Source organism: Crocuta crocuta, unplaced genomic scaffold (assembly GCF_008692635.1).
Source record: "Crocuta crocuta isolate KB4526 unplaced genomic scaffold, BGI_CrCroc_1.0 scaffold95, whole genome shotgun sequence".
Taxonomy (NCBI): domain Eukaryota; kingdom Metazoa; phylum Chordata; class Mammalia; order Carnivora; family Hyaenidae; genus Crocuta; species Crocuta crocuta.
In genome coordinates this window covers 843,508-865,822 of record NW_027530971.1, presented here as the reverse complement: position 1 = coordinate 865,822, position 22,315 = coordinate 843,508, and the positions used below count along the sequence as shown (strand labels likewise).

General features: G+C 38.5%; 1 protein-coding gene across 3 annotated transcripts in view; it reads right to left on the bottom strand.

Annotated features, from left to right (window-relative positions):
- Positions 1-18,410, bottom strand: part of FKTN (fukutin) — a 69,552-nt gene extending 51,142 nt beyond the window's left edge. Inside the window, exons 1-3 of one of the 3 annotated variants that reach the window (XM_077769828.1) lie at positions 7,203-7,265; positions 6,850-6,892; positions 6,571-6,753 (exon numbers count right to left, since the gene is read on the bottom strand). In XM_077769828.1, coding sequence (XP_077625954.1) covers positions 6,571-6,675 — 105 coding nt within the window. In that variant the 5' untranslated portion in view covers positions 6,676-6,753; positions 6,850-6,892; positions 7,203-7,265. Of the gene's footprint in view, positions 1-1,338; positions 1,428-6,570; positions 6,754-6,849; positions 6,893-7,202; positions 7,266-18,395 lie in introns of those variants that run through there. The other 2 variants (XM_077769829.1, XM_077769830.1) reach the window with 2 other exon arrangements.
- Positions 18,411-22,315: the final 3,905 nt, after the last annotated feature.

Below are 22,315 nucleotides of genomic sequence, written 5' to 3'. Positions count from 1 at the left end.
CTACCTCTGGGGAGGTATAGTTGCTGGTAACCAGTGGCTACAACTATAGCTATAAAGGAGGAATGCAGTCCCTATCAAGCAATGATCTTACAAATAAAGAACCAAGAGAATAAATAACCTGTGACCTCTCTTTTCTCCAGGTCTTCAATCTCCAGATGATGTTTCCCAATGGCTGACCTCAGCTAGAAAAGACAAGGGACCTCAGCTAATGCAGTCCATAGAGGTCAGCTACCTGAGATCCAGACTATTAAAGACAAGATCTGGAAGGGCAAATGGAGACTATCCATCATACCATGCTAAGAAATTTGGATCTTACCCCATAGGTATGCTGTACAGAGAATAACTTGATCAGATATTAAGAAAAATAACTGTATCAGCTATACAGGAGAGGATTACAAAGGCTAGAGACTAAAGAAGAGTTTTTAAACTATAACTGGTAAAGCAGGCAGAATAAGGCTCATGAGATGTGCTTTAAAGAAGTAGCATATTATACTGTCATTTGCTTATGTTTCTTAACTCCTCTCTTCTTCAACCCAAATATTCCCAGTTTGTGACTTCCTAGATAGTAAGCATTACACTTGAGTCATCGTTTCGTCTCATAGCCTAGTATTGTGCTTGGACACACAGTAAGTACTCAACAAACACTTGACAAATACATGACTGAATGTTCTAAAAGAAATGCTATATCAAATCAAGAGGTTTGTTATTTTAAAAAAAAAAACCTTTTTAAAAGCCTAAAGATAGTCCTATAGAATAAAAAATTAAGTGAAATGAATAAATAAATGGAAAGATGAAATCAGATGCCAAAAAGCAGGGGTAGAAAAAGTCTCGTGGCTACTGAATGTTACTGATTATTGAGTCAAAAATAAGATATGCCATTAAATAGAAAGTATTTGGGATATAGAAGGTGAAGATTTAAGGAAAAATCCTTTCATTTTTTGAAAGAATATCCAACAATCCATTTCTTACAGAAACAAAAAACAATTCTTTTTTTTTTTTAAGTTTATTCATTTTGAGAGAGACAGAGAGAGCGAGCAGGAGAGGGGCAGAGAGAGAGGGACAGAGAGAATCCTAAGCAGGCTCCACACTGTCCGCACAGAGCCCGATGCAGGACTCAAGCTCATGAAACATGGGACCATGACCTGAGCCGAAGTCAGGCACTTAACCGACTGAGCCACTCAGGCACCCCAGAAAACAGAATTCTTAATCTAGCATGATCATTAATCATGCCCATAGAGAATCAAACAGTAATACTTAGAAAAAAATGTTTAAGTCTTCAATAAATGATCTTTTTCAATTGTTTATAAATTTGTAATTCTAAGGATCAGAAACACTAACCTCGGTAAATTCATCAACTCTCCAGGCAGATTCCCCGTATGCATCTCAGGCCTTTCCTTATAGTAGATCCACTGCTCTCTTACTTACTCCCAAGTCACTGAAGTTCTCAGTGCACAGGACTCATAAACATGATCTGAGACAGTAGGAAAACTTTGCTTACTAATAAGCCAAACTTCTTGGCCAGAAAACTTATAAAGTGTAAAGTCTGGGAATAAAGCTAAGTGTTTTCTGAACATCCCTCAATTCTAATGGAAGAAATTCTTTCATAGTCTCCTGAATAATGGCGGTAATGGGGGTGGGGGTGTGGAGGAAAGGATAAAAAGAGGAGAAGAAAAGCATTTATGAAAGTTTAACATACTAGATCAGATGATCAGATAGAATATTCTTCCTCCAGCAATGATCCACACATTATCATTCAGAATATAAGGGAACTAGCCAGTAATCAAAGACTGTTTAAAAATCATGATTCTTAGACGATTTTAGCAAGCAACTGACCAACTCAAAAATATTTCAAAAACCTTTTTTGCACATGACCTAAATGGGTATAAGATTAATTTCCATTTCTAATAATGGCGTAGGAAATTGTTCACAGTGAATGACTATTGCCAAACTTGAAATCCAAACTCCCTTCCAGCTCCCCCCTAGCCTTGTAACCACACTTTGCACTGTCACTGCCCAGGCATGAGACAGACTGACAGTTCCAGGAGCTCAACGGGATGGTCAAGTTTGCCCACGTGCAGGACCAGCTGGACCACAGAGGGGCTCACCCGCTGAGCCCAGCAGTCCCTATGTAGAAGCCCTTCTGGGTACTTCAGATCTTTAGCCTTTTGCCACTCCCCACCATCTTGTCTTGCTCCAGCCTTAAGGACAGCCAGCTCAGGAGATGGGGCTTTAGGCAGGGGTCAGAGAGTGGAGGGAAGAGGCTTTTAAAAAAGAGAAATGACTGCACTTTGACACTTTCCTTTATAAGAGTAAGCACTTCCTGTTCTTCCAGCTTCAGGTTCACCTCCTGTTAGGAGGTCACTGGTGGGAGCCAGAGTAGGGACAAATGTTCCCTTGTCCCTCCTCTTCCCCTGTGCCAGTGCTACCTGGACACTTCTAGTCTTTTCTGTTTTGGCCCTCTCCTCATTCAGTGTCGAGTGTGTGTGTACATGTGTGTACACATAAATATACTCATAAGGGACAAAAAAAAATTACATACAATGCAAAGTAAGATATCCTAGTAAAGAACCTGGTAAGTGGCTTGCTAGGTAGTAAGAGTAGCTGAATACTGCAGGCACTGGGTGCTGCTTACGGTTCTAAGTCAAGGACATCATGAAGGTTTGGTTTATCCAGTGCTTTATACAAACACAGTGCACGGGCTTTGTCTTCCTTACACTGAGGCAGCAATATTTTATAATTTTCTATTGTGATTCATACCTGAAAGCCATATCATCTCATATCTTACCAACGTTAATGGTATTCTGTTTGAACATACTTGTATTTACATGTGAGACTAGCTCTAGGAGTGAAGACACAAGTTTTGGGACCTGAACTTGGCAATCTTCAGCAAGAAGCTAAACATATCTGGGCTCCAGATAACTCATTTATGAAAAAATGACAAATGAGAAACCTGTAATAATTAAATGTAGTTTTACTGATCAAGCAGCAACATAAACCTTGAAAGGACTACAATATGTAAGCTATTAATAGCTACCATCTGCTAAGTATCTACCATATATCAAACACTAAGTGAGATGCATTACATACATTATCTCAACCAGTAAAGCTTCTAGTAGCTCCATTTAAAGAAACTGAGGCTTAAAGAAGTTAAGTGACTTGCTGTAAGACAAACAACCAAAGTCAGACTCAGGATTATCTAGGTTCCAAACTCATGAATTAATGCTGCTGCCATTTATACCAAATTATGAATTCCTTGAAAGTAGGATCTGTGCTCTATTTATCTCTGTGTTCCTGCAAAGTGCCCTATATCTAACACGTAATCAATAAATACAGATTGATGAGCACACAGAATTATAATCAGACTGTCCAGGCTGGTGCAGTAAAAAAAAACAGTGAACAACTGACATTCCATAGGGGTTCTAGAGACACCCTTTCCTTTGTGATGTAAACTGCCAGCCAACTACTTGAAAGGTGAAGCTCACAGAAATTGCTCACAAGGCCATCACACAAGAGTTTGCATTTCAAAGGCCTGTAAGAGTTTGTATTTCAAAGATCTAGAGGGTTGCTCTAGAATCTGGAGATTCAATTCCACCCATCTATGGAGTTTTAGTGACCCAACAGATATAACATACAAATTCCTTATCTTCAATGCTATCAAATAACTGCATTATTCAGACCTCATTTAGGAGATCATAGAAAGGCTAAACTTGGGGCGCCTGGNAAAAAAAAAAAAAAAAAAAAATAAAGGCTAAACTTGTCTAACCAGTTAGCGCCAAAAGGAATTCTGTGGTGAGGCCCTGGAAATGGTCAAAAGCAGGCCTCCTTCACTGCTGGTGGGAATGCAAACTGGTGTAGCCACTCTGGAAAACAGTGTTGAGGTTTCTCAAAAAGTTAAAAATAGAGCTACCCTATAATCTGGCAATCACACTACTAGGTATTTATCCAAAGGATACAAAAATACGGATTCCAAGGGGCATGTGCACCCCAGTGTTTATAGTAGCACTATCAACAATAACCAAATTATGGAAAGCGCCTCAATGTCCACTGACTGATGAATGAAGATGTGGTGTATACACACACACACACACACACACACACGCACACATGCACACACACACAGGAATATAATATCAAAAAGAATGAAATCTTGCCATTTGCAACAACGTAGATGGAACTACGCTAAGTGAAATAAGTCCATCAGAGAAAGATAAATACCATGATTTCACTCATATGTGAAATTTAAGAAACAAAATAGATGAATATAGGGGAAGGGAAGGAAAAATAAAATAAGACAAAAACAGAGAGGGACACGAACCATAAGAAACTCTTAACTGTAGGGAACAGAGAGTTTCTGGACAGGAGGTGGGCAGGAGGATGGGCTACATGGGTGATGGGCATTAAGGAGGGCACTTGCTGGGATGAGCTGCAGGCATTCTATGTAACTGATGAACCACTAAATTCTACTACTAAAACCAATACGACACTATATGTTAACTAACTTGAATTTAAATAAAATCTTGGAAAAAATAGTAGGCCTTCTTAACTCCAAGATATCGATAATCCTTCTTCCCTAACCAATGATAAATATTAGAGTATTCTCCTGAAGAGCCTGAAAAGCTTTGCAGTCCTCAACATTTACTACCACAGGCATTTACTGCAATAGGTTGTGATCAGATAAAACCGGTTTTTCTTTCTTGCCCTAGCTTTAACACACAATCTCAGTGTCTTTCTGAATTACCTTGAAGTTCAAACATGACCTAAAATCATAGTTGTTTTTTTTTTTTTATGTTTTATTTATTTTATTTATCCTGCACATGTAGGAAGGGGCAGAGAAAAAGAAAGACAGAGGATCCAAAGTGGGCTCTGTACTGGCAGCAGAGAGCCCAATGTGGGGCTTGAAGGCACGAACCGTGAGATCATGACCTGAGCTGAAGTCAGATGCTTAACTGACTAAGCCACCCAGGTGCCCCTAAAATCATGGTTTTTCATGTTGATGTTGCTGATATGTAAGTTAGTGCTAATCAAGGTTACTATTCTCTACTCTTCTGCTAATAAATCAAACAACTTTAATTGAACTAGCAATCATTTTGTGTGAATTTTATATCTAAGAATATCCCATAATTGAGAACACTGAACAAATGAGAAATGCAATTCAGATATAATCAGTAAACAAAGTTTACAAAATTCTGAATTTTCTTCCTGTGTTGCAAGAAACTATATTAGAATACTTGAGATCCATCTGTACTTCCCTGAAGTTTAAGTGAGACCTTGAAGTTTAATTAAAAGCTGAAAGTTTAACATTTTCCTCAATAAAACTGAAAAAATTTTAGAAGTTGGGAACTTCAGTGTCTATTATTCTAACTATAGCTACTATTTTTAAATAAAGAATTTTTTTCCCAGCTGGGATAGAGAAACTGATTGTATTCCTCTTAGACAGTATTTTATCTTCACACTAAGAACACACAGGAAGCATCTATACTTCCATTAGCATCTGTCCCCAACAAATTACAAAAATATGGAAGACCCATTTCTCGTTGTTTCTATCACCTTGTCAAAATGCCTAGCAAACAGTGACTTATCAATAAAAGTTTTTGAATGAGTACTGGCTGTTATAGGTAAATGATGAATCACTAAATTCTACTCCTGAAACCAATATCACACTATATGAAGATAATAATAGCTCCTATTTACTGATCTCTTTATGAAATGGACTGTTCCAAATGCTTCATGTGTATTAATCCATTTAAGCTTCACGAGTCTACAAGCTGGTACCTTTATTGTCCCTATTTCATAGATGAGGAAACACGGCATTTAAAAGTAATTTACCCAAGATCCCACAGCTAATAAGCAGCATAAATGCTAGGTTTAATCCTAGACTTGAGTTTCTGCTTTTTACAACTAATGCTACACTGCATTTGGGGCACCTGGGTGGCTCCGGTGGTTGAGTGTCTAGCTCATGATCTCAGCTCAGGTCTTGATCTCAGGGTCATGAGTTGAAGCCCAGCGCTGGCTCCACTCTGGGCATGGAGCCTACTTCAAAAAATACAAAGAGCTATACTGCATTCCAGGGGAAAGGGTCAAAATAGTAGTTTATTTGTAGGAATGTCACACATAATTAAGATGGAATTTTAAGTTAATGGAGGAATTTAATAAGTGATATTGGGACAAATGGTCAACCATTTGGGAAAAACTTGAAGTTAGAGATCTAATTCATACCTCATACTAAAATAAATTCTATTCAGTTAAAAAATTTAAACGTAAACAGTATTTGATGAAAACACAGGTGAATATTTCCACAGTCTTTGGGTACTTAACACAAAACCAGATACCCTAAAGAAGAAAGATCTTGATGGCTTTTCTCCCTAGAAATTTTTTCTACCTAGAAATTAAATGCAAATATACTGGCAGGGTGGTGGTGGTGGTATATACTATGAATACAAAGTTAAAAGGCAAATTAATAAACCATGAAAAATGTTTGAATTATATATGATAAAGGGGTAATATCCTTAAAACTATGCACAACAGCTACAGAAAAATATGCAGAGAGGGATACAAATTAAAAAAAATTACCTTTGCTGATAAATAGTGCTTGTAGTAGTACAACTGAAACAGCAGAAATGCAGAACTTGTCAAAGTTAAAAGCGCCAAAATCACGTTCTTATTGATTCTACTCATTAGTCTGTGGTGCTTGGTTGTCTTTTGAGAGTAACCTAGTTGGTGTCATCTTTTTTGGATAATAAGATAATCTTGTTTCTGTAAACAAACAAACAAACAAAATTTCTAAAGAGACAAAACCTATTTTTACTTTTTCACCTTTAATAACTAGCAACAGAAAAAAGAAAAAGTTACCTAAAATTCCATAGCACATTCTTTGAGTTGCTAAGTTCCTCTCCTGAAGAAATATCAGATGAGACCAAACAAGAAAAAACAAAAATATTTACCACGGCATTTGGCATTTTACAAATAACAACTGCAAATAATAAACATAAATGGGATATGTACAAAACCTGACTTATACGGGTTTGGGGGCTTCTACAGAGATCTGGGGGTTTCTCCTACAGACTTTCTGATTCGGTAGATCTGGGATGGGGCTTCTGAATTTGCATTTCTGACAAGCTGGCAGGCGCTGCTGATGCTGTTGACCTTACTAAGAACCACTTCCATAAAGGAAACTGAGAAAAGGTTTGGTCAAGAAACATTACCTGTAGGATAGCTTTTTGTTGTTTTTGTGTGACCTAGGATGTGGCCAGTTTTTATAAATATGCCATACATGTTCTCACTTCTTTGCAAATATAAAGAAAGTGTAAAGATAAAAAGGTTTTGTTTTCATCTTTGGTTGCATCTGATTATGTCTTTAGAATAAGACACTCAATTGGGTTTTACTTCTTTGTGTCTCCTTTGCATGGTTTGATTTTGGTTAAACATATTACATTTAATTCTTCAAGTGTTTGTCTTCATTCCTATAAATGAAAAGGTATTAGTCACTCTATTACCTGATATCTAAACTTTTTATGACAGCTGAAAAATAAAGGGAAATCAGCAAATTTATACTTACCCTCCCGCTTTCTCTCCTGCTTCAATCCTTTTATTAGTTTTACCTCATTATACTTGTATTTATTCTGTTACCACAAATCTCACAAGTATTTTGTTTTTGTTCATATTCTGTTCCCTGCTAATCCTTTTAACTGTATCATCTCTATTCATGTACTGGATGGCTGATATCCATATTGTTATAGTTTATCAAAAAAGAATTTATGGATACTATTTACTTTGAGTTCTCACATTGTTCAAAAACACTTGTCAGCTCATAGTTGGGCTGAGGTCACAGCTTCTTTCCCCCTGACAACTTGTAGGTCTTATAAAATAATGCTGTAATACTAAATATCCCCTTGACAATATCTGATCCTTCCCCCAGGACTCCCCTTTAAAATTTTTCAATTAAAAAGCTGACCTTTTTAATGTGATGAGCAGAGAATGTATTCCTTGCCTCTGAAATCTAATTTTTTTCAAAACTGGGCTGTGCAATGATGTGATGAACGTACAGCTGACCCTTAAGCATGAGTGTGAATTGTCTGGGTCCACTTATATGTGGATTCTTTACAGTACATACTGTAAATACATTTTCTCTTCCTTAGGAATTTTTTACGATTTTCTTAATAACATTTTCTTTTCTCTAGCTTACCTTATTGTAAAAATATATAGTACATAATACATATAATATACAAAATATGTGCTAATTGACTATTTATGTTATCAGTAAGGCTTCTGGTCAACAGTAGGCTATTAGTAGCTAAGTTTCTGAGGTGTCTATTAACACAACAATTTTCTTTTTTTAATGGTTTTTTTTTTTTTTTTTAAATTTCTGAGAGAGAGAGATACACACAGCATGAGCAGGGGAGGGTCAGAGAGAAAGGGAGACACAGAATTTGAAAGAGGCTCCAGGCTCTGAGCTGGCTGTCAGCACAGAGCCCTACACGGGGCTTGAACCCACGAACTGTGAGATCATGACCTGAGCCGAAGTCGGACGCTTAACCAACTGAGCCACCCAGGCGCCCCTTAACACACTGATTTTCAACTGCCTAAGGAGGTTGGTGTCCCTAATCCCCACACTATTCAAGGGTTAATGTATACTAGCTTTTTTTCATTATGTGTCCTTCCAATCTGTAGAACCAAAATTTCTTTTTTTAGTGGGAAGTTTCTTAAGTTATATGTTTCAGTATTTTTTCTGTTCTAATGTTGAATTCTCTTATTTCCAGAACACACCTGAGCATTTGTTTCATCTCCTCTCATTGCCATTGTGCTTCAACTTCCAAAAGCCTGCTGTCATGACCTTTACTGACTTTTCGACAATGTTAATTCTCCTTTCACTTCCCATATGGCCTTTTATTTCCCTGACTTTATTTTTCTGTCTTTCTTGAGCTCTGCCAGAATATGATTTATCATATACTGTTGTCTTACTATTTCTTTCTATCTAATTAACTTTGTCTATTATTTTAAATAAGTGATTGTTTCAGGGCACCTGGGTGGCTCACTTAAGCGTCTGACTTCAGCTCAGGTCACAATCTCATGCTTCATGAGTACCAGCTCTGCATCGGGCTCTCAGTTAAGAGCTCAGGCCCTGCAGCCTACTTCGGATTTTGCGTCTCTTTCTCTTTCTGCCCCACCCTCATTCATATTCTGTCTCTGTCTCTCTCAAAAATAAATAAATATTTTAAAAAATTTAAAGAAGTGATTATTTCATTAAATTTCTTAGGCCAAATACAGTTTTCTCATGAGTTCTTTGTCACTTGTTTTGCCCTGTTTCTTTTTTCCTTTTTTTCTTGTAGCATTTTTGGGGAGATACTGTGCTCATTTCCTTTTTATTATTTACCTGTGAATGATGTGATTCTACTAAGATCAGTTATTTGCAAGAGGCCTATGGAAGGAACAAACAGGCTGTGTTCTGGACTAGAAGGTAGTCTCTGATATACAAGCAAGCATTTATGACATAGTGCTTTGCGCATGTGTGTGTGGGAGAAAAAGAGACAAAGAGAATGTGTCTGAAAACAAGTGAAAGTGGTTTAGCCATTACTCCTTGTCCCACCAAGAAAGTGATTCCTGCAAAGATGGGGTGTATCTGTCCGGTTTCTCATGTGCTCTTCCCTTCCTGCTAGTTCAAGCTGCCAAATAACCCAAGGAAGCTCTTACCGCCTTGCTACACATGCTCATCCACTGGAAACTGATCTCTCCCTCACTGCACTGCCAACTCTATCTGAGATCTCTTCCCGACACCATCCTCGTTTAATCTCTTCCTGCTTACCGGAACCATTTCTCAAATATTTTGATTTGGGGTTATAGGGTTCCTGTCTCACCAAAGATGTAATCTCTGTCTCTCAATCTCCTTGTTGTTTCAGGGTAATTTTAGATAGAAGGAAGTAGAAATGCCTCTAATCTGCTATCTTAAAAACCAAAAGTCTTGGTTTTGAGTTTTAAAACAATACAAATGAGCTTCTAGAGCTGAAGACCACATGAAGCAAACACTGTATTATATAAAGTCAACAAACTACTTAAGAGAAATGATACTAACAGTAATATGAACAATTCACTTGATTTACAGATGATGTATTTCTGTCTCCTAAAACTGCAAAAACTAGCAACATACATAAAATAACACTGACGATATTAATTTTTGCTGTCAGCTAAAATCTGCTAAAACAAATACTCAGATAAGGGCGGTTCACAAGATAACAAGAAGAATATCCTTCATTTTCAATATTTCAGCTCAGTTTCTCACAGTTATGGTAAATAGTACATCAGCATATTGTATACTGATTCCTATGTAATTTTCTAAAGAGGCACTGAGAGTGCACCATCACTTAGCATCTTCTGTGCCTGAATTCATAAATAGAGAGAAAGCATAAAAGGCTTATGTAAACCACTACAGAAACATAAAGACCAAATTAATATCTTGTTCTCTTTGGACATGTCTCTAAACTACAATTAATTCTTACATGGAAATAAACCTCCACAATACATTATCAATCACTTAACTCTACTGTTATTATCAGGATGATATCCAATTAACTTTACTTCATTATTTTCTATAAGTGCCGAGGCAATTCAACTGCAAAGGAGGAGTGTTCGCCTGTCAAAACATTCTTCTTTGCTAGCACCATCTTTAATGCAGGGGCAGCCTGTGTTTGATTTCGCCTCAGGTCATGATCTCACAGTTTGTGGGATCAAGCCCCATGTTGGGCTCCACGCCAAGCATGGAGCCTGCTTGGGATTCTCTCTCTTCCTCCCTCTCTGCCCCTCCCTGGCTCCTCCACATGTGCACGCACATTCTCTCTCTCTTTCCCTCTCTCTCTCTCTCTCAAAAAAAAAACTTTAAAATGAAAAATGTGGTACTTAAAAGAAAGAGTGGCTTACTAATTTTACCTCTCAAATATCTCTGGCATTAACTCCCTCTTCTTTCTTCACTGTCAATCTAATTTAGACTCTAATTGTACCTAATGTCCTCATTTTAATGAGAGCCCATCTCCACTTTCTACCTAGCCATAATCTCATCTCCACAGTGACAGATGTATCAAGTTGCTGAGAGATGATTCAAGTTGTGCCACAAAAACATTTTTTCAATCGTTCCCCACCACCTACAAATAAAGTTCAAGTTCCATGCAATGGCCTTCAAGAGGCAAATTCCATAGGCTTCTTCCACTTTACACACTATGATTTTTGCCTAAGAATTCTGGGAATACAAACCACACTTTCCTGTGTCTGCTTTTGCTCATTCTCTCATGTGAAATGCTTTCCTTCATTTCTATAAAACCAGCCCTACACCTCTTTTCATAACTCCTCTCAAGTAACCCTTGTATAGAGTTGATCATGCTCTCCCAAGTCACAGTTAATTTCTCCTACCTCCAAACTCCTAGTTTTACCTTCCTGCAAGGAAAATTTATCGCCTGTCTTAATGGCATAGATGCTACAAAAATGTTAAGCACTGGGATACAATGATAAATAAGGTACAGTTTCCTATTTTCTAAGACTTTAGACATGAGTATAAGCTTCCAAAAGAAGAATGGTGGGGTTGATGGGGATGGAAGGTGTGATGTGCCTAAAGAACAGCATGGGGAATGTTTTCCAAAATGCATAGGCCCCATTCCTACTACCCCCACGTCAATTAAAAACCACTGCTCCAGTTTGTGATAGACTCTCTTAGGGATAAACATCGAGGGAATGTAAATGGTGTAACTGCCATGTAGGAGTAAACATAAGTGACTGTGGGAGCACAAGGAGAGGCAAGTAACCCTAACACCTTTACTACTTTGCATTTTGAGTTACACCTATTAGTAGGTTATCCATAAGTAGGTATCCATAAGTAGGTATGAATCATTTCCCTAGCAGCCTAAAACTGGCTGAATTAATATCAAGAAATAATATGTGTGCTAAGTGTACTCAAATATATGGCACAGTGCTCAAGAGCACACAAAATTATTTTAAAAAAATTTTATTTTAAGAAGTTCTCAGTCCTGTAGGAACTTTTATGATAAAGCAAAATCTGAAATATGAAAAAGTGATTTTTTTTTAGAATTTAAAGCCCAAACTTTTTCTCCCTCCTGAACAATAAACATTTAAAAATAACAGAGAGAGAAATATGGTATAGAACCAAAATAAAAATATTCTTAGTGTATACATTTCTTTTTACAAGAGATATTTTAGCTATCATAATAAAAGTTCTGGGGAGGATACTGTATTTTCTTACTTAGGTAAACCTTTATTAAGAAGACAGTACATCATGTCTAATGGAAAAGAGAACGAGTATTGCACAGATAATAAGTTAAATGAGGGGAGGGCTTAGTCCCTGGCTTAGTCAGTGGAGCTAAGGGTCTTGATCTCAGGGTTATGAGTTCAAGCCCCACGTTGCTGGTAGAGTTTACTTAAAGAAAGGATTGGGCAGATCTGCTTCCCAACTGAACCTTTAATGGGTTACACGTGTCAGAGCCATCAATCCTCTCAGTCTTTGGGCCTGGGATAGCCAGAGCACAAGAAGAGCAGACTGGTCATCTCCGGCCAACAATGTATCCTTTATTATCAATTTCACTATGTGTCAAGATATGGAAAAAGTTTGGAAAAAACTGGTGGCAGATCAAAGCCATACAAAAATATGAAGGAAAAATGGGAAGTTCAAGACAGTTCTAAGGCTCTCCTCTACAAGCCAAGAGCAGCATTTCATACTCTTTTGGCTTTCCATTTTCCCCTCTTGCATTTCGTCCTTTGAAGGTAATGGCAATGAAGAGGCTTTGGCATCTGGCTTACCTGACATCCCATGACCAACATCACCACGCTTGATAATCATCTGGGTAGGGACCTGTTTGAAAGGATGTCTAACCACCTGACTTTTTTATTCCACTTTCCCCTACTCTTGCCTTCTGGATCACCTCTCTTAACATCAGAGGCCCTCCAACAAGAAATGACCAGCCCTGATACCTAACTTAGGTTCATAAGATGTAGCCCCTCAATGCTGCTAGGTCCCAAATTATTCAGGGACATTAGAGAGAAAGAGGGAGGCAGGAGTATGAATTAGCAGAGCTGAGATTCAAATGTGGCTTGCACTGCAAAATAAAACAGGAGGCTGACAGAGAAGAGGGTAATTAGGCAAACGCATGATGAGAGAGATGAGGCAGCATTTTAGAAAGCATAAAGAGAAAATGCTTCTGTAAATGTATTCAAGATTAAGACATGAACAAAAATCAACATTTCCAGCTGCTAGAAGCAAAAAATGGCCCAGTAGCAGTAGATGCTATCCATCTTCCTTAAATACTGCCCATCCTTCATGTTGTTCATTTCCTTTCCTTTTATAGCTAACTTCTTGAGAGTTATCTGTAGCCTGCAAGTTAAAATTAGACTGCAAGGTGTTAGGAATTCTCTTTATCTGCTTACCACGCATTCACTTCTTAATCCTTAACCTCTACCTCATTCGATGCTCCAAAAAATTGCAAATATATAGTGACTTCTTTCAGAATGACTATGGAGTGATGAGGTCTTGGAAAGAGTGTCTGATAGACCTAGATAAGAAAAGCTAGCTAAGAAAGGAAGTAAAGATAGGAGGGGACTGATATTACAAGGGCAAAGGAAAAGGGTGAAGGAAGTGGTATTGTCTAATATGCATATGATTCTCTGCTGGATATAAAATCCAAATATTAGTTCTCTTTACACGCTATTGCTCTTAATCATTTTTTTTTTTTTGAGAGAGAGAAAGGAAGAGGGAGAGAGAGAACAAGCGGGGGAGGCAGAGAGAGGAGGGGACAGAGGATCAGAAGTGGGCTCTGCATTGACAGCAAAAAGCCTGATGTGGGGCTCGAACTCATGAACCACGAGATCATGACCTGAGCTGAAGTCAGATGCTCAACCGAGCCATCCAGGTGCAGCAATCATTTTTTTAGAGAGAGAGTGAGAGAGCAAGTGAGCAAGCAAAGGAGAGGGGCAGAGGGAAAAATATAGAATCCTAAGCAGGCTCCTTGATCAGCACAGAGCCTGATGTGGGGCTAGATCCCATGACCCTGAGATCATGACTTGAGCCAAAATCAAGAGTCAGGTGCTCAACTGACTGAGCCACCCAGGCACCCCTGCTCTTAATCATTTTATTAGTTATACTTCCCATAATCTACTGGCTAATTACTTATAAATATTCTAGTTGACTGCTGCAGGTCTTCTTGAACATTCCACTAGCACCTAAAACAAGTAACTGTCTACCTTCATACCAGATTTCTTCCATGACTTGACCATCTATTCTTATTAACAGTATCTCTATATTCTCAATGATTTATGTTCAAAAGAATTTCTGTGGTTCTAACTCTATATCTAATGAGTCAACAAACTGTATATCCCTCTCAGTGCTTCTAAAAGTTGTCATTTCTTTTCCATGCAGTATAGTTAGCAGAATTTAAAGGCCTTATTACCTCTGCCTACATGAATGAATGTTCTACTACCAGGCTTTCCTCAAAACACTCATCTTAGAGATCAATGTCAAATTACTTCTAACACACCTTTTTGTGTCACTTCCTTTGCTTTAAGACCTTCTATGGCTCATTTTGTATTATTCTTTTATATGAATCCACTGGTACAGTACAGTCTCACCTACATGCTTCACCTATGCTACTCCTTCTATCTACAATGTTTTCTCCCCCTACCTCCTTGTCCATTTCACTGCCTATTGAGTAGTCAAGAGTATAGGCTCTTCAAATCCAGCTCTGCCACTTGCAGCCCATATGGCTTTGGGCAAGTTACTTTATGTCTCTATGTCTCTATCTTTAAAATGGATCTATAAATTGTACTTAACTCACAAGGCTATTCTGAGGATTCAACAAATACTTGTAAAGCACAGAACAGCATCTAGAACACCATAGAGTAAACAGTAATGCTAGCAATGATTAATAATAGTCATTTTAAAGGTCTATTAATAATCCCTCTTCTCTTGGACAATTAAAGTCCCCCTCCCTTATTTTCCCACAGCACTGTATATCTGTACTATTTCTGCAGTCAGTCTTAACTGCGGTACAGTTCCCAGAGACAGAAGGCTATCATTCATGTTTCGCTATCATCCAGTATTCCACATTCCAAATTCTTCCACAGTAGAATTTAAGCATAAACATAGAGTTAAAAAGCCCAACTTTATGCATATGATGGATCTCTTCTGTCCCAGAAGAGTTGTGTGTGGCTGGAACAGTCCAAAGGCATTTGAGATGAGTGGTGAATGCAAGCTGCTGCAGATGAAGAGTGATAGCCAGAGTTGATGTCACACAGGTCCATTTGGTTTGCTACCTCATTCATTCATTCTTCCACTAGCTTCACAAAAATTGCTGAGCCCTAGGTACCAGACACGGGGCAAGCTGCTAGCAGTTAGCTCTCACAAGACTACAGAGTATAAACAAAAGATTATCGTTATTTCAAAGGCAGTAGAAACTTGAAGAACTAAGAATTTCTTTTGACCCAAACATTATTTACATAAGCTATTCTATGGGTTTATTTAAGAGCTCCCTTAGCATACACATCAGAGTAAGAACAGTGGTTGTCTTTGGGTTGGGTGGAGTGTACGTGTTTTTTTCTATTTATCCTATGTAAGTGAGTATCAGTTGATTTTCAAATACAAAAAAAAAGTTAAAAAAATTTTTTAAGTCTTCTTTTATTCTATGAGTCAGTTAACAAGTACTCATTTACTATAGCTCACACAGGCTCAGAATGTATCAGTTCTTGGGATAACATATAAAGAGTAAACATATGAACACATATTAATCTGGATTGATGTTCACTAAAGATCAATAATAGGAGTGGGGAGAATTGGATGATTTTTGTTCTTTATGCTTTTCTATACTGTTCCAATGACATGTTATGCCAACTGTTATAATGATCATACATTATTTTCACAAAGGTAATGATTTAATAAAAACAGATGACAGAGTAGTAGTAGTTTAATAACTACTAACTATGAGTTTAATAATAACATAGTAGTAGTTTAATAACTAGACATAGATATATTTGCTAGACAGGGCCTACATCTTTGCTACTTAAAAGCATGGTCTTCTGACAAGCAACATTAGCATCATGTTGGAGTTGATCAAAAATACAAAAAGAGAGGCCCTACTACAGGCTGATTTAGAATCTACACTTTAACAAGACCCTCAGGTGATTCATATGTACATTAAAATCTGAAAAGCAGTCACCTAAGTGACAAAAGCTAAGACCTTTACATGCAGGAATAATGAGAACAACTCTGCCCAGTTCATCAGTATATCCTTAGCACCCAGCAGTAGCCAAAACACAAATATTTGTTGAATAAATATATTAATATTACTTCTGAGTAGACAATTAGAAAGACAGTGGAGATTATATTGATTTGAGTTATTTATCTTCTGCCAGAGTCCCCAGAAAGGAGTGCTTAATATTTGCTGCAAATGCTGTTAAATGACTTTAATAGCAATGTTGGCCCCAACGATCTACCATGACTACATGTTACCTTTTTTAAAAGGACTCCTTGCTCATTGCTCTGAGAGCCACACATCTCCTTCAATCATTTTTCTAGCCTCCTTTTCATGGGCACATCCTCTATTCTATTATCTATCCCTCAAAGCAAATATATTTTAAGATTTTAACTACCACCTCTGACAGAAAACTTACTATTCATGTTCCGTCTGTCTATATTTCCAACCCTATTTCCTGTACCTCAAGTTTGGTTATGTTCAAAATTAACACTTTGATTCTCTATCAACTATCTCCCTCCTCTGTTTCAGAAAAAGGTAGCTCTCCATTCTTAGACTCATGTTTTACAGGTTCCAGAGGGGAGAGACCACCTCTTCCAATAACATCATTTTACAGAGGACAGGTTGAAGAATTAAATGACAGCCCAAGAGGCTAATTACTGGCAACACTAAGAGCTACAGTCTGAATCACCTTACTTCCAATACATTATTGCATGCAGGAATTCTGACAAAACTCTTCATTTTTGTCAACAGCATTTAAATTCATGTTTTAGAAACCTGGGTTCTAAACATCAATCACTTAAATCCAAGAAACCAAGTCCTGTATATTGCTGACATTTCTCTTATTCCTTTTTCTTTTCAGAACATACTGCACTTTCTTTCCACTTGGAGTTCCTTTGGTACCCAGTGCAGCCTTCCCAAGTTCTCCATGCCCTAGAAACCTAAGAGACTCTAAAATATGAATGCCTCTTCCTGCCTTTTCTATCTTTATCCATGGTGTTTAACCCACATGGTTCCTGGTAGGTTCAAACCCTACCTATCCTCAGAGTATACCAGCATTTTCTACTGGACTTCCCTCTTTCCCAGTTCCTAATGCACTTCTCCATTGCTCACTTTGGTATGGGTTCATAGGCTGACGTTTATTTTATGGAAACCTATCTTGAAAAATAGAAAGAACCTGACATCATATAGGTCCTCTATTTATGCTTGAGAAAACGAAGGCCCTGAGAGAAGTGACTTGCCTCATGTTATTTGAGAAATTGGTGATGGTGGTGAAATCTAAACTCAGTTTTCCTCACTCCTATTCAAAGCTTCTAACAGCCACCTCTACATATATCCAGTCTTTCTGGACACTCCCAACCGACAGTGCAAACAAAAGTCGTTTCAAAGCCAAATAAAACTTTATTGAGCATGACTAGCTACGTTCACTCATTATGAAGCAGAAAACCGGGGCGCTTCAGTAAATATTCCTCCAAATGAACTAAAATTTGAACCCACGGGGAAGGCACCAAAAGAGAGATGGCTAATTAAATTATCCCTCTCTATAAGGCTGTTGTATGTAGTTCTCCACTGCCCATGAGAGAACTCCACACTCCTAGAGCATCAAGGTCCTTCTCTGTTGAGACCCAACGTTAGCTGCTTCCACATTCCTGGCCTTCCCTTTCCTACACCCATTCCTCCAGCCACTACCCTAATATGCGCGCGGTACTGCCCAAACCTGGCAGTTCCTCTCATGCTTCTGCACCCTCGCACGCGTCGGTCCCACAACCTGCAGTGCTCTCCGCCCTACCCCCACCCCCAATGCCTATCCTCTCCCAAATCCTGAGATGGCTCTCACGACCCTGCCCAAACGTCACTACCCCGACCAGAGTCTTACAAGGTTTTCGATCGCCCTCCAAAAGAACCTGTCCCCGGATGCGATTCTACTTGCTGACAAGCCCAGGTGCGTGGGAAGGACCGCCCAGGCAGTCAACTGAGTTACCATCCCCCGCCCGGCGTCCGGAGCGCGCTCAGCCCATGGCCGGCCCCGACCACTGGGGGGCGGCGGACGTAGGTACCCAGAAGGCTGGGGAATGCCGGATGGGACACCCGAGCCACCGGCGACACCTGTCTGAAGGCGCCCGCCCATCACCCTGCAACCAAGCGGCGTCTCCGGCACCTTACCTTACTCAACAGCAGCGGCAACTCCGCTTTACGGCATTCACAGCAACCGCTGCAAAAGGTGCCGTCAAGCGCAAAGCCGTGGATACTCTGGTTGCCGTGGGAGACGTTCCCACTGTCCTGACCTGGACCTCCGCACATCCACGGCGCCTGCCACTTCATCGCCCGCAGTTTACTGATCCCTGACGATTTCCTAGCATTGGGTATCAGGACACTTATCCAAAGCCCTTTCATTGCCTGCCTACCTAACAACTGCAGTAGCGCATTGAGGCGACATAAGACTTAGGAAGTGGACCAAAAATTGGAGGCACCAGCTGAGCTGTGCTTTTTGAAGCGTGTGAGTTTCCCAGATAAAATATAGAATGCAAGTTAAATGTGAATTTCAGATAAACAACAAATAGTTTTTTAGTGCGTGTGTGCTAAGCAGAGGCATTCAGAGTAACTCCCTGAATTCTGGTTTGGGTACCGTCAGATGAGACGGGGATGTGGTGGGAAATAGCAGCTGTGTTTAACAATTCTCATGAGCCTGAAGTGCATGGCATTCAAGCTCCAGAGGACTACTACATTAGGATTTAAGTCTGGAAATGTACACGCATGCAGTTCTGGCCTTGGTTCTTAATTTCACAGTGTAATATAATGGATTGTTAAGGATCAGATATGTAGTAATTTTGAAAACTACAAAGCACTAAATTACTGTAATTTTAAGTTCTTTATGCAAAAACTACTGTTATCAGTCCATATTAAAAACTGAAAATACTCCTTTGTATATTCGAGGTTTCTAAGCCTGGTTTTTTGAAACATATGTAGTGTGTGCGTTTTTTAATGTTTATTTTGAAAGAGTGTGTCTGAGAGAGCAGGGAAAGGGCAGAAAGAGGGAGAGAGAGAATCCCAAGCAGGTTCTGCACTGTCAGCTGCAAGGCTTAATCCCACCAACTGTGAGATCATGGCTGAAATCAAGAGTCTGAGGCTTAACCCACTGAGCTACCCAAGTGCCCTGAAAGTTTTTCCTTCTAGAAATATTCTGTGTATATACAAGCATATTCTGTAAAAGTCCTCTTATTACTTAAAACTAGTTCTCTAGAATTAGAACTAGTAGTTGGTAGATTAATCAAAAAAGTAGATAAAACCCAAAGGAAGGAAGTTATCGAAGATTAAAGGGATTCCTGGACACAAGTGCTAACTTGACAGACCTACTATAGGAAAACCTGAGCATCAAAATAACTGCTGTTAACTGAAACACTACAAATATGTATGAATAACTTCGTAAATCCTTGAAAATGAAATGCACTAGTCATGATTGAAGGTTTCCAGGGTGATTGGTTGCCAATCACTATTATAAAACTGGATAAAGGGAAAAACACAAGTACTTATCCTTTCTTGCATGAACTTAAAATTTTTTATTAGTTTTTTGATGGGAAAAGTTATTAATAGGTGGTTTAGGCTGGCACCAATTGAACACACACCACTGATCAATCTTTTGAGTAAGTCTGGGATGACCAGAAATTGTAGATTTCGTGATGGGATGCATCAGAAAGTACACAGTGCCACCTGTCAGGTATTCTTGCCCCAAAACTGAACCTGCATTTAATTAAAACTAGATTTAACAAAGCATGTAGATAAGCAATTAGCTAAATTCAGAATGTGCAGTATTCTAGAAGATAAATGCCCCAGTCTCTTCATCAATGGTGTTTAAAGAGAAGGGAGGGAAAGAATTACTACAACACCAGAAACTTAGGAGATCTATAAGCAAATGCAGCATATAGACCTTGTCTGTATCCTTATTTGAAGAAAGCAACCATAAAAAGACATTTTTGAAACAACTGAAATTTTAATATGGACTGAGCCATCAGATGGTATTAAGGAAGTGCTGTTAATTTTGCTAAGAATGTTAATGGAATGTGGCTGTGTTTAAAAGAATAAGTCATCATTGATGCATATTGCAGTGCTTATAGGTGAATTTTTTTAACTTTTAAAAAAAGATACACACGTGGCAAAATACTGGTAAATCTGTGATGAGCATAAAAGTGTTCATTATTTTTTAAATTGTGAGATTACTCACACATCCTGGCCCACCCTAATATTGTGGGTCCTGGGGCAGGAGTACAAATGGAGTCTAACTTTGACCTATTTTAAGTGTCTAAGTAAAGAATTATCCTTCAAATAAATAAATATATATCCTTCTACCTTGGCAAACATTCCTTCTCAAGGAACAGAAAACTAGGATCAAATTTGGAATTCTCAGACTTATACTGTAAAGAGTCAGCATGAGAACTAGGTCTGCCTGTTCTTCCTACAAGGTCCTGGGTCTATCTCCTTTTACTTCTAGCTTCAGCTTGACACAAGAATCCTCGTATGCATCATGTAGACACCAGTTTACACATCCATAAAACGCCATCCCAAAGTATAAAGGTATATACATCTGTGGTGCAGTCTGTCTTCAAGATGATTTGGGGAAGAGGCCTGCATCTGTTCTGGAATCAAACTTTGGGCTGGTCAGGCAGGGAATTCTAGGGCTCTAGCTATTTGGTACACAATGGGTAGAGAAGATGAACTTCCATGTTCAAGGGTACGATCCCTTGGTTCCTTCAATTTTCTATTCTATGAAGAGGCACAGCCAGTGTGAGATCAGGGCAGGGACCCTCTTGCCCAAGTCTAAGTGCACACACACACCCATGCTGTCATACTATATATACTGTTCGACTTGCTTTTTCCATTTCATAATATCATGAATATCCTTCCACTGACAGCATATTCTGTAACAGGTATATGCGGTTACTTTAGCACAATAATCTAATAATTCTGGTGACCTTGTGCAAAAGGGGTATTAACATACTACTAATAGCATGCAGTGTAAATGTAAAATAGGATTTAGTAAGGGAAATACTTGGCACAGAACTGATACTCCATGGAAAGGACTCTAATTGAGGAAACCAACTCCCACATGGTCTACATACTTATAACATTTATTGGGGAAAGGGCATGCAGAATATAGGTAGACAAATATGTAACAATGGCAGTTTGCCAGTTCAGCAAGTTAAAAAGGGAGGCTTCAGAACTGTGGTACTCCATTTTTCTCTTCAATTAACAATCACATTGCTTGTATTTTTCTCTTGTAATGTTGCAATGAGTATTGGCTTATTTGTGAGTAAGAGAAATACCTAGAAATGGAATTAACTTTTCAAAGGTATGTGTATTTGAAATCTTGATAGTGCTAAACTGTTCTCCACTCCATCTTCTATATGAGGGTGCTGGTTTCTTACTATCTACATCACACTCCTCTCTTAGGACTCAAGACTATCCAGTCTCCCTCCATTCTTTTGATGAAAATGTTATTAGTTACCAGAGCTCCAGTCTCATCTAGTCATTGACTGGTTTTCTTTTTTCTCCTAAACTGATTTCAAGTTAGGATATACTTTTAAAAAGGCTTAGATTCTGGCGCTCTTTTTGGTTACAATCTGCCAAAATGTAACCCAAGATGTGACAAGCTCCAAAGATAGAAAAACTAAAGTCTTGATTTATAGTTATAGCATGTTTCACCTTCCATTTACACCTGCACTGTACAAAATAGCTATTAGTAAGATGTGGCTCTTTACATTTAAATTAATTATAATAAAAATTTAGCTTCTTAGTATAACTCACCATATTTACATTACTCAACAGCTGCCTGGGTCTAGTGGCCACTGTGTTGGACAGCACAAAAATATAGAACTTTCCATCACTGCATAAAATTCTGTTGAACAGCAATGCTCTAAAATATAAACTTTTTGGGCAAAGGGAACATGACATTTTTTTTAATCTTCTCATCCCCAACAGCACACTGTAGATATTTAATGAAAAGTGATACAAATGCAAGCACTGAAGCAAAGAAAAGCCAAAAAAAGTTTAATTTTTAGATGAGATATTCCAGGTGCTTTTGTAAGAAT